Source organism: Salvia hispanica, chromosome 4 (genome assembly GCF_023119035.1).
Source record: "Salvia hispanica cultivar TCC Black 2014 chromosome 4, UniMelb_Shisp_WGS_1.0, whole genome shotgun sequence".
Taxonomy (NCBI): Eukaryota; Viridiplantae; Streptophyta; class Magnoliopsida; order Lamiales; family Lamiaceae; genus Salvia; species Salvia hispanica.
This window is the reverse complement of record NC_062968.1, coordinates 16,877,673-16,890,554: the sequence shown is the minus strand read 5'-3', so window position 1 is coordinate 16,890,554 and position 12,882 is coordinate 16,877,673. Positions and strand designations below refer to the sequence as shown.

Below are 12,882 nucleotides of genomic sequence, written 5' to 3'. Positions count from 1 at the left end.
AAAAAAAAAATACAAATTTATCAACAAATTTAATCTAGCCCCTCAAATTTAAAACACTGAACCTCGAAATTAAAGGGATAACTAAATCTAACTTTCCAAAAAGAAGCGATTTCCCAAAAAGACTAAAAAATAGAAACTTCATAACTTAAATGGAAGACGGTGGACCATGAAACTTTTTCTAGTTCTTGGAATGCCGTGAAACGTTGGAGCTTGCTTAATGTGTGAACTATTTTACTATTTCCTATCGTTTCCCCTAAACGATATAGAGAAAGAGAATGCGAGGAAGATTTCAAGAAGATGAGGATAGAGAAGACGAAATGAAGCTTCAAACATGAAAGAGGCGCGAGACAAGCAGGCTGATGCTAAGCGATGTAACTATGCACGAGTGGATCTACTTGCGATTTAAATTAGTATAGTATAATCTTCGTAACCTAGAAAGTGGCGACAAGACAAGGATGCTCGAAATTGGAAGATAAGATGATGTAGAAATTTTTTAGTTAAGGACGTAAGTAAATTTCGGACGAATTTTTGTTAAGATGGGTAGATTGTAACACCCGACTTTTTCTACCTTTCTACCTTTTATTTGTTTTTGAAAGGACGTCGCTTATGGACCTGAAAATTTTAGCCTTTGTTTCTTTTGTCGATAGAAGAATTTTACATATGGACCTATTACAATTATTCTTTTACAAAGCCCAATTATTTTTTACTTGAGGAAGTCCACTAAGTGTTGGCCCAAGTCAATTTCAGTGTTTCAACCGAACTAATTCCCTATTTTCTGTTCCACATTTCGTGCATCACAATTTTCGCCAAATCCTAAAACCGCCAGCATCACGTTCCTCACTCATCACAAAAATCTGTTCCCCACATTCGTTCAAAATCTAAAAGAGAAACGAGAGTGCAGCGAAGAGTTGTAGCTCTTCACATCAGCGAGCAGCCAAGTAGTCACCGCAAGGACGACGGCGGTGGTTGAACGTTGACGAATCCAGCGGCGTGACTAGACACTGGAGGCAGCGCAGCGGTGTCACGACTGACAATACATAAATCGCGAGAGGGAAGGAGGAGAACAGTAGAACTACGAAAGAGAAGAAGATTTCGGCGATGGCGGCGTGGCTCCGAGTGGGCCAGAGCAGCGGCGTGAGTGGATACCGGCAACGGCGCTGAAGCCACTGTGATTTCGACGGAGACCGAAGGAGGAGATGAAGAGGACGATGGTGCAGGCATCGGGTGTGAAGCAGCAGCAGCGCAGCAGCGCTGCGTTGTCAGCGAGGGAAAAGAGAGAGGATGCGAGGTGACAGAAGTGCAGCAGCGGCGGAGGAGGTGACGATGGGTGTGCTGCGATGGCGGCGACGGACAGCACGGGGCTGTACTCAGCCGCAGCAATCACGGCTGCTCATCTGGGACAGCAGCGGTGCCACGGAGGAGGTGTGCGATGGTGACGGCGGCGTTGCAGCTCGCGCGCCGGTGAATTTCAGAAGCGGCAGTGAGCTTGAACATGGAAGAGAGAGAGAGATCACCGAGGGAGCTGGTGTCGGGATTGGGTTTATCTGATTGGAGAATAGAAGGGAGTGAGAGCTTGAGAAAGAGATAAAGTCAGTGACTTGAATTTTCAAATTTATGAAGAGCCTAGATTTGAGAGAGGAAGAAGACGACAGAGGGGAGAAGGAGGACATTTGGGGGTTTCAAATCCCATTATCTTCAACTTCACGTGGGAGAGAAAAGGGAAAAGGGCCTTCCCTTTTCAAACTAGTAATTTATAGATTTAGAGTGATAAAGTATTAAGCTGGTGATTTAATTCAAGGATGTCATGGAATGAGCAGATGGAAATAAAGGAGCTAGACTGGACAGACTAATCAAACAAATTATTGGGCTGATTAAAGATGCTTCACCAGATGAGGAGTTGAAAGTTTGTGCTTGTGAAATATTTTTAGTGTCTCGGGCCTTTTCGAATTAAAACCCCGAGGTCACTCAATGGCGGCATGACATAACTGTTTTATAAAATTGTTTTGGCATTTGTTCACTGAGTACATCAAGTACTCAGCCCTGCATTTGTTTTCCCTATGTGCAGGTTGAGCGGTGACGAGTGCGGCGGGTGTTGAGCATAAAAGTGAAGAATGTTTATCAAATGTCCAGAATATGTTGTGTCTTCATACATAGCAGTATTCTACTCTCGAAATGCTTCCGCTGAGTTGTTGTCTTTCTTTTGAGTTCTTGTATTGTTGAGATAATATTCTTTTGAGTTGTTGATTGTCGAAATGGTACTCTGATTTTATTCGAGCTATTTCAATTATTTCGAGCTATGGCCGAGTTTCGTTGTTTTCCCCTTTCTTTCCCGTTTCTTTATCCCCCTAGTCGCGATCCACCGTGTTTTCTATCATTAGAAAATGCGGGCGTGACAAGATGCCACATAGGATTTAATTATTTATTGGTGTAGGAGCAAATGTTTTCTATCCCTTCCGGAGTAAACTATATCATCTAGCTTTCGCAACATATCCAAAGTTAGAATATTGAAAATTGCATAATGGAACTAAAAAAATGATGATATTAGATTTTGAATTCAAATCATAAATTGATGCGGAGGAGATGGTGATATGATGTGGAGTTTTAATTTAGAGGATGGAGAGGGAATTGGGCAAATGAATTTGTATGTTATGAAAATGTGCATATGTATTTTGATTGGGTAAGAATTAAGAAATAAGAGAATTATTGAATGCGACAAATTTCCCCTGTAAATTGCACATCTCAATTGGCAGCGGTAGCAATTGGAATTGAAGCTCTTTTCATCTTTCTACTGTACATATAAAACATGCATGAATATGTTGGATTTAATCAAAAAGAATGAGTTGCAATAAGCGTGTCAATCAATTTCGTGATGAAATCCAAAGCAATATTGCATTACAAATGTCTTAGCTTATGTTTTGATTCCATGGTAGAACCGAAAGTTGAATCAATTATTATAAAAGAAATAAAGATAGACGAAGATGAAAATCAAAGAATAACAAAATTTTCGACCTTTGATTTAGATCTCGAATGATCCAAAAATGTCAAGTGAAAATACGAAGATATCAATGGAGAAATTTTATATAAAATGATTTGAAGGGAATGCATCACATCTAGGTTATAACTTATAAGGTTACTGGAGGTGTTGGTTTTAGGTTATAAATTTGTTTTTTAGTATAATTATTAATTAATGACAATTTTAGTTAGAGAGACAAAAAATTATCAGTCTTCGTTTCACATCTTAAGAGAATTCTAGGTACTATAAATCAAAGATCGATATTTTCATCATCGTCCCTCTTTGCCTCTTTTGTAATGATCGATTCACCTTTCGATAGTAAGAGAATATTTAGAACTTTAAATAATTTTCTCTAAATAAAAAAATGGAATGTGATGTTTATTGCGGACGTTTATTTTTGATAAAAACGATACTCCATCTTTATCATGGACGGTGGGAGGGACCATACAATTTTATTCAACAACTATGCTAATGATCAATATAATTTTAATTAGAAAATATAATGGACTACAAATTTAGATAGGATATGCCGTGTAAACCTCGTAAGTCAATTTCTTGTCACACTGTTATACTTCAAAATTATTGAATTAGGCAAACTACTAGGTTTTAAATTTTTAATGTATTCTACACGACTCGATTACCCTTCGGCCCTTCCCTTGCCAAAATTATTGACATATGCCGATATTAATTAAAAAAAAGCAGTGGCCTTCTTCCCTTACGTATAGGTTATAAACAAATTAAATCTAGAAATTACATGCACATATCGTAGTAGCCAATTAAACTGACAATGCGGTGATCTTGGTACTATTAATTTGGGTCGCTAACGGAAATTTGCGGCGCATTTGATTCCTAGAGTTAGATGACCAACTTTTTGAGCTTAGTTTCAAAATTAGTTCAATTAATACTAAGAGCATGCTACATAAAGTATGAAAGTCTGGTCCAAAATTGCACGAACACATGTTATTTGTTTTTGTTTATTTATTTTGTACCCAGTATGTTGAGTTAAAATGTTTTGTCATATGATTATTCAATACTATATTGCGCATTTTTATATATGCAGAAATTGCATAAGAATAATTTTTTGCGCACACTTTTTTTATTGGACGGTTATGTTATAATCACAGCGTCAAAAAAAGCGAAAGTAGAGCGCGTAGTGAGCCGGTGTACACGAGCATCTGCCACGTCTTGGTTTCGGGCTTTGTTCCGTGCCTCCACTCGTCACCCCATCAAAATCCTCTCCGTCCTCCCTACACCACCTGTGCATCAGGAAAGAGAAGAACAGTACAAAATCAAAATCACAACAATAAAATCTCTCTTATTCTCCGCTCCTAAACATAGTTTCCGAATTTGCTATATTTAGCCTCATTCTCTCCCATCTCTCCTCTCCAATACAAACACGAACACGAACACACATTTGTGTCGCGCAATTTGATCTCGACGCAATGAAGCTGAAGAACCCCTCCAATTCCCCCTCGCAAACCCTCACCTCCTCCGACACGCGCCTGCTCGTGCGCGAGACGCTCCGCATCAGCGCCAACCTCGCCTCGGCGCCTCCGCCCTCGCCCTCACCGGCCGCCGTGGCGCCCCACGACCGCCCGCTGCTCCAGGATTCCAGCTTCGGTGGCCTAGTCGACGATCAGTTTCTCAATTCCAGCCTGAGGTTGATCTGCTGCGAGGAGATTGATGGCAGACGCTGGCAATACTTCGCAGATGACAACACCGGCCCTAGGAATGTTGCTACCAAAAAATTGAAGAAGAATTCCATTCGTGCTGTCTGCTTGCAGACGCCGTTATCCCCTGCTGATGTCAGTATTGTCTATTTGTTTCCGTTTCGTTTTCTTCTTTCATCTCCATATTGGCTGCATTCCTTGCATTAGTTTAACCAACTTATTTTTTCTGAAGTTAGCATTGAGATCTCCAAGGGTTTCAATCCATATTAGTTTAAATACCCTGTTTTTTACACTGATGTAATTATCATTTTTTCCACCATAGAAAGAAATTGTAGCGGTACTAGCTTATTTCAGTGTTATACAAGCTATATATGCATGATTATTAACATTCAATAACTGTGGGGATTGCTGTGTAGTAGATGTGAAACGGAAGGTCATCTATAATATTTGTCAACTGGCAACTTATGAAGAAAACATAGTGGGGAATGGAGACTGCATCCTTGAAACCATATCTTTCATCACGGATCAAGTTGTCTCTTTACTTAAGTTCTGTTGTTTTCCTTGCAGGAGTTGTTAACATTCATAAGATCTTACGTTGTTCCTGAAGGTTTTCCAGACAGTGTCATGCCTTCCTATGTGCCTTACATGACTTGGAGAGCGATAAAGGTACTTTTCCTGATAGAAATTAGCCAAATCTAGCCACTCCAGATGGTGATAGTGATTTTTTTTTGGTTGTAGCACATCTTTGGTGGTGCCATGGGTGTTTTCACCACACAAACCCTCCTAAGTTCACTTGGAGTCTCCAGAAATCGATCTGCACCAGGTGCTGTAGCTATCAATTGGATTCTCAAGGTACAGATACCAAGTCAGATGAACAATTTATATGGTGAACAATTTTTTTTTTCATTAACACCAACGTTACAAAGAATCTAAAAGGTATTAGTGAGTTTTTAAAAGCTGTCTCTTAATGGCATTGTCTGTATCTACTAATGTCTAAAGCTTCAATAGTTCTATTACACTGATGCCAGTTATGTAGCTTAAGTTGAGTTTCACCTGTATTTCGTATGAATGCCATTATATACGTTTAACTATAGCTCTTCAAATAAAAGGACTAAGTGAAATTTCAGGAGCAGGGTACTTCTGTTGAAGAAGCGTCGGTGTACTAACATTTAAAATGCATTTTCTAAGCGAGATTTCAATTTCTGGGACGGTAATAATAACTGTTAATTCCACTTTATTAGTAGCTAACTTCAGAATCTGTGGTATACATAGGATGGTGCTGGGCGGGTCGGGAAGATGCTCTTTGCTCGACAAGGGAAGAAGTTTGACTATGACTTAAAGCAGGTAACAAATAGATCAAAATTGGTGGTGAATGAATAGAATTTATCATTAAAATTTCTGTTAGTTCAACTGTTTGACTCTTCAGTATCTTATGTTTTGAGTTTCATACAGCTTAGGTATGCTGGTGATCTCCTTATGGAGTTGGGAGCTGGAGTAGAGTTGGCAACTGCAGCTGTCCCCCACTTGTTTCTTCCATTAGCATGTGCTGCCAATGTGGCTAAGGTTTAATCAATATTTGTATAGTTAATCCATCAATATCTAGCAGCACTTGAAAAACTTAATTGCTTAATCTCACACACGTTCCTTGTTTTCTTATAGAATGTCGCTGCTGTGACATCAACTTCGACCCGAACGCCAATATACAAAGCCTTTGCCAAAGGAGAAAATATAGGAGATGTCACTGCAAAGGGAGAATGTGTTGGAAATATAGCCGATCTGGTATGCTTGTTCATGTTGCATTGCATGAATCATTATCTTAAGCAACATCATAACCTCACATCACATGTCAACTGATAGGATGCATTTGTTGCATGAATTTGTAACAAGGTAGTTAACATATTCTGTGTAAACTGCTTTTTCTGAAAAATTCATCATACATCTATCTTGTTTTTTTGCACAATATATCACTCAATTGTTGTGGTAATTCCATTTTGACTATATATGCATCAACATTTACCTCAGGCATCAGGCAGGCGCTAGAAACGTATATATTTTACATTTATTCAGATTTTGGTTCTTTTTCCGAAAAATAGACAAGTTTTATCATTTTGGTCCGTCTATAAAAAATAGACTGAGTTAAAAAAAAAAGTTTTCAACCTATACTAATCTTATACATCATTCTAAACGTGACCACAATCCACTAACACTCATTCAACTACCTTTTTCCTCCCTCTCTCTTACTTTTTCCTATTTCTCTTTTACTTTACCAATTATAAATTAAAACCCGTAGCATTCACAATCTTGTCTATTTCTCGTGATTGGAGGGTTTTAAATTGGAATAAGTGAAGCTATTATTTACTCTGTCCTCAATGTATTTGAGCAATGTGATCTCATCTCAATCAATTGTCAATATCACGCTTCACTAAAATTTTGTTTTGATGAATTATGGAGTGGAGAATCTGCAATATCACTCATGATTGGATTTTGGTACTTTTGCTCTTAATAACATTCATTTGTTTGGGGGGTGGGGTGTGTGCTTGGGGGAGGTGGTAAGGGAATTGTACATATTTACTTTATATCACCCCACATTATGCTTTTTATGTTCTGGGTTCTTTTCTGACTTTGAGCTAACTAATTACAAGTTTCTCTGTTATGTAGCTTGGAACTGGACTGGAATAATGATTTCTAAAGAAACCCATCCTTGTTCATTTCATTTGGCTTACTCTCCTGCGGATATATCCTGAGCTCTTATAAAGAGGTTCCATGTTGTTAATATATCAAATCCTCTCCAGCCAAATCCTCTTCCATTCCTTAATTACTCTTTTGTTCTCTATAATGGAGTATTGTTTTAGCTGTTTTACTTTTTTCCCGGTGAAATCTGTAGTGTTGCATACACTAAATCGTGCACATTTACTGTGGCAGCAGAATCCTTCTTAAGACAGGTTTGATGATTACTTTGTTTCTCCTATTCTTCTTTGCTCACCCCAAACTTTCTCATTTAAAAATGATCTATCTTCTAGTTAAATGGGAATAATTTAAAATTTTTAAATTAAAATAGATATTGGACGATGACTAAGTGGGGAAAAGGGAAATGAAAAAAAAGGGGCCTACTATTGGGGGTGAGCATATGGCTGGCACAGAATCAACCAAAAAAAAAAAGGAAACTAATAATGTATGGATGAATTAGCGAATATAAAAACAACCACAACCCCTCAAAAACATTCAGTTGATTTGGTTCGTTCTTAGGTTTATGGACTCGAAGAAAGTATTGCAGGAGTATATTTACCAAAATAATCAAATAAATATTTCTCCCTCCGTTTCCCCTATTAGGGGAACTTTTTGGGGACGGGTTTAGAAATGAATGTTTTTGTTTAAAAAAAATAAAAAAAAAATTTAAAAGGAAAGGTAAAAAATAAAGTATAAAGTGAAGAAACTTTAAACGGAAAAAAGACTCAACTATAAAAAGGGGGGGAGTACTCCATTAAAAACATGTAAGGGGGTACTGTACACACAAAACATCCCAAGAGGTTAATAGCTCTCCCGTGCATATTCAGCTTCATTGCTATAACAACTTCTTTCTCTTTTCGGCCCATCAGTTATCTTATATTTCCAGCATTGCAAATACCTTTCTTTTTATTTCTTCATGTTAGACAAAACAAGATTATTGAATCGGACCCCCGATTGTGATTGAAAATTAAACTTGTACAATAACAAAGGTAAACACGATGATATTAGTATATCAACACAAATTTAGTTGACATACTTATGCTTTTACGTTGACTTTTAAATAGATGTCAACACAAAGATATCTGTGCATCAACTAAATTTGTGTTGAGATACTAAGTATTCGTGTTGACATTTTTAATATCTGCGTTGATGAGTTAGCAATTTAAGAAAAGTTAGCATTATTAATGCACCTCAACAATGACATTTGTAAAAAAGTAAAACCTATGATTCCTTTAACATTATTCTTCTTTTCTCATCGCACAACTCTCTCATTCAAAATGATCTGTCTTCTAGTTAAATGGGAATAATTAATGTTTCTTAAAAGTTAAAATAGGTATTGGACGATGACTAAGTAGGATAGAAGGAAATGATGAAAAAAACAAGGCCTTACTGTTAGGGGTGAGCATATGGGTGCACAGCATCGAACCAGTAAAACCAAAAAAACGAAACTAACAAGGTGTACATTCAGTTGTAAGGTGTACTCATTCATATGCACATAAAACATCCACAACCGATGAATACATTCAGTTGATTTTGGTTGGTTCTTAGGTTTATGGGCTCAAGAAGAAATGATATTGCAGGAGTATGTTTGCCAAAATGATCAAATAAATATGTACTCCATTAAAAACATGTAAGGGTGTACTCATTCATATGCACATAAAACATCCCAAGAAAGGGTACATAACTCTCCCGTGCCTATTCAGCTTCATTGCACATAATAACTTCTTTCTCTTTTGGCCATCAGTTATCTTATATTTCCAGCGTTGCAACCTTTTTTTTTTTTTTTTAAATTTCATCATGTTAGACAAAACAAGATTATTGAAGTTGGACCATTGATTGTGACTGAAACTTAAACTTGTACAATAGTAACAAAGATAGATGTGTGATCAATTGCTAACTTTTCTTATATTGCTAACTCGTCAATACATTATCTAAAAAATGTCAAAACGATGAAATTAATATGTGAACATAAATTTGGTTTGACATAAGTCAACACAAAGATATAAGTATATCAACTAAATTTGTGTTGATATACTAATGTCACCATGTTGACAATTTTAATATACCGCATTGATGAATTAGCAAGTTAGCAATTTAAGAAAAGTTAGCATTATAATGCACCTCAACAAAGATATTTGTAAATATGGTAAAACCTGTGATTCCCTTTAACATTGTTTGTTTTTTTGTTTCAATCTCAGGGCGTTCCAAGTTTGCAAGAGGAAATTTGATGGAGAACATTTTCATTCCCCATGGAAACAACATAGACCCATTGTTCTTGGTATCCCTTCTTCCACTCCCATTCTCTGTTCACAAAACTCTCACAGACAGATGCCCACACTATGATCTTTGCATCCCCATGCATTCACCGCTAAATGTGGTTTTCCTGCTTAATACTGCAAGGAATGTTTAGATGGAGAATATTCTATTTTCTTGCAGGACCGAGGTTTAAAGATGCATTCCAAGACCCTGTTTCATATATTGCGTTGGAGCCCATTTTTAGGTATAGTACCTGTCACGGGAAAATGATTTCCACCAGCCAAGTTTCATTTTCATTGGGGATGCCTTCTAATAGTCAACTTGCCTGTGCATGCATCGTTATTTGTGTTCATGCTTTGGGTTGGTTCTTACTTACAAGCTCTCATTCAACTTTACTTGTATTGCAGAAAGAACGGTACATAGTGACTTATAATCCTTCAAAGGGCAATATCTATGCCTTGTTCAAGGATCAAGCAAAATCTGATGATATTCTGAAAGCAGCTTTTCATGTAAGATTTTCAATCTGTTGATCTTGCAATCAAAATAAATGTAGAATACTTGTCTGAATCGTCATTCTACTACAGGCTCATGTGCTGCTTCACATAGTTCAATCGTCCAATCAGAGCCAGCAATCCTTGAGAAAACAAGATGATGATCTTTCACCTGTATCACCTTCAATCGGTGATCTACAATCTCATATTGCAGAATCATACAAGCTGGTGTCAGCTCTATATGGGCCTTTTAAAACCAAAGTCAAAGAACAGGTAAGGCACACCTAAATTATAGAGCAGGACCAAAATGGATTTTCTGACATACTTAAAAGAAGTTAGTGAAATTCATTTCTTTCTAAACTTGTGTGTGATGATATGATGCCCTGAAGTATAGCCAGATTAACAAATTAGAGATTTAATTGGATCTCCCCAAAGAGGCTCCACGAATTAGGTACTTGGATCTGAATTATTGACCATTGCAGACTAAAAATTCTTTGGGTTTGACTAAACCCTACGGGGTGCCTGAAAAATACATCAATGAGTGTTAGCTGAATGCAAATTTTTAATTCTTGGTTACTTGTAAAATTTATTTTTAATTGGTAGGATATAAATTGTACTTTTTTGATCCCCTCTTTTCCGTTTTGCCTTGGGTTCTTAGAGATGTACCATGTTACTATAATATGAAGTTTTTAAAGAAGTGATCCGTTGATTCTTTTGAATTTAATATTGAGATGAGAAAATCCTATTTCTTGGAGATGTTGTAAGGATGTGTTTTAAATTTTTTTTGAAGCATGGCTGCTAATATCTTCATGTTCTCTCAGGGATGGGGCATTCGAAACACTACCATCCTGGCAGAGCAGGCTTTTGGCAATTTAAGGATAATGTGGGAACCTGTAAAATCTCTAAAAGGATCCCCAAAAGGGGTCCAAATTTTTTTCTTAAATCGCGCTGAATATGCTGGATCTTTTGGAGCCAAAGGGAGAGGGAGTGAGTGCTGTTGGGAAACAGTGTCTCAATTTGATGTAAACACAATCGTTCTATCAAAATTTTTTGAAAAAAAGTTATGTGGTGGGGATGTGAAAATTTCAACCATGGCTATTGTATATGTGAAGCTGGGGGGAGTGGGTTGGCTAATTTATAGGTGCCATTTTGTATTTTCAATATATTTTGCTTTATCACATGACTTCTCGTATGATTCATGCAATTACTCCTATAGTAATATGTATATTTGGTTTTGTGGATTTGTCAGTTGCCTCGTTAGCATTATATTCTGTTTGTTATATGTTGTCAAATTAAATTGGCTCATTCATGTGTTGATCGGTGATAATGCGGTACAATCTGATTGTTTGAATTATGAAGGGTAACAGGATGTTGAAAAAATTGCAAGCAAGTATTCATGAAGAGAATAGTTATGCAATAAGGCAAAGGTGACTATTACACTATGCTGTATGTTATAAATGAAGTCTCATTGATCCATAATGTGCACAGCAGTAGGCTATGAGTTATGGTGATTCTATTATAAACAAGCAGGACGCTCAGTTCAGAATGAACATGCTCGCATCCACTAATCATCTACACGACTGCTCCGTAACACTAACATCTTTAATCTTGCTATCGAACGACATTATGTTTGAGTTGGACAAATCCATACCTGACCTTATCTTATGGAATGGACGATGATGCTCTTGTGAATTGTTTTACTTGAATGACATAGTTTTAAATTCAAAATTTGAAGTACACGTCTTGAGTTTGGTGTTCTCTTAAATTGATGATGTGGAGCAATATAGAATTTCGGGAAAATTTCTACATAATGCACGAGTCAACTTTGAGTCTTTAACGTTATCATTCGAGCTCGAATGGTAGGCTAGACTATATTTTTGCAATTCCTATGAGAATTGAGAAGGGAGGATTTTTTTTTTCTTTTTAAAATTTGTGTAAATTTTCAAAATCCATTAAACTCGAGATAGGACATAATATATTAACAGAGGCATGCATGATTTTATTTGGTGAATTGATAATAACTGCCAATAAATGATCACAGAAGTTCCACGGGATGTACGTATAATTGGTACTCTTTCTGTGGGTAGCTTTGCATTAATTGTAGTTGTGACTATATCATGACCCCCATAATGGCACACACAAAATTGCATGTCCAAGAGTAAATATCACACCATTATGCTTCAATTACAGGTCATTTTAAGGATTTGTATCTCAGTGAACAATTTACCTGTAAAAATATTGTACTACCGTCTATACGTAACATAGCACATGCAAGTAATAACTTTTACTACATAATAGTACTAGTAGATATAGTAGGTAAATATTGAACACATGTAGTATGTATTTTATGTACTGTAGAAGTACATGTATTTGTTTTAGTCAAATTTGTATCAAAACATACATGAGTTTGTTAAATGGATGCAATACTCGGTTTAAGAATAATCTCGAAATAGAAATAATTTCACCAGTCTAATTAGTTGCATCTGTCCACCTTCTAAACAGTCTTCCCACAAAAAATATAAGCCTTAAGACTCCTCTCTAATCCCTCTCTAAGTATGCGAAAATACAACCAACCCTTACCATTCAACCATGAGTATTTAGTTGCTCAGTACGTATATATGAACAAAATAAACTCTCTCCATATGCAATAAAAAGGCATATAAATGTTATGAACCATAAAACTCGTCAGGTATTCACCATCATGAATTTTGTCTGGCTTGATTAG

General features: G+C 36.7%; 2 protein-coding genes across 2 annotated transcripts; both read left to right on the top strand.

Moving 5' to 3' along the window:
- Positions 1-4,200: 4,200 nt before the first annotated feature.
- LOC125220486 (protein root UVB sensitive 6-like) lies at positions 4,201-7,362 on the top strand. Its single transcript, XM_048122655.1, has 7 exons — positions 4,201-4,818; positions 5,251-5,349; positions 5,422-5,535; positions 5,956-6,027; positions 6,136-6,246; positions 6,343-6,462; positions 7,342-7,362. Exons 1-7 carry the CDS (start codon positions 4,456-4,458, stop codon positions 7,360-7,362), a joined length of 900 nt encoding a protein of 299 aa, XP_047978612.1. The 5' UTR covers positions 4,201-4,455.
- Positions 7,363-9,932: 2,570 nt separating this feature from the next.
- LOC125220485 (protein root UVB sensitive 6-like) lies at positions 9,933-10,563 on the top strand. The gene is made up of 2 exons (XM_048122653.1): positions 9,933-10,175; positions 10,251-10,563. The coding sequence occupies exons 1-2, from the start codon at positions 9,933-9,935 to the stop codon at positions 10,443-10,445; spliced, it is 438 nt and encodes a 145-aa protein (XP_047978610.1). The 3' UTR covers positions 10,446-10,563.
- Positions 10,564-12,882: the final 2,319 nt, after the last annotated feature.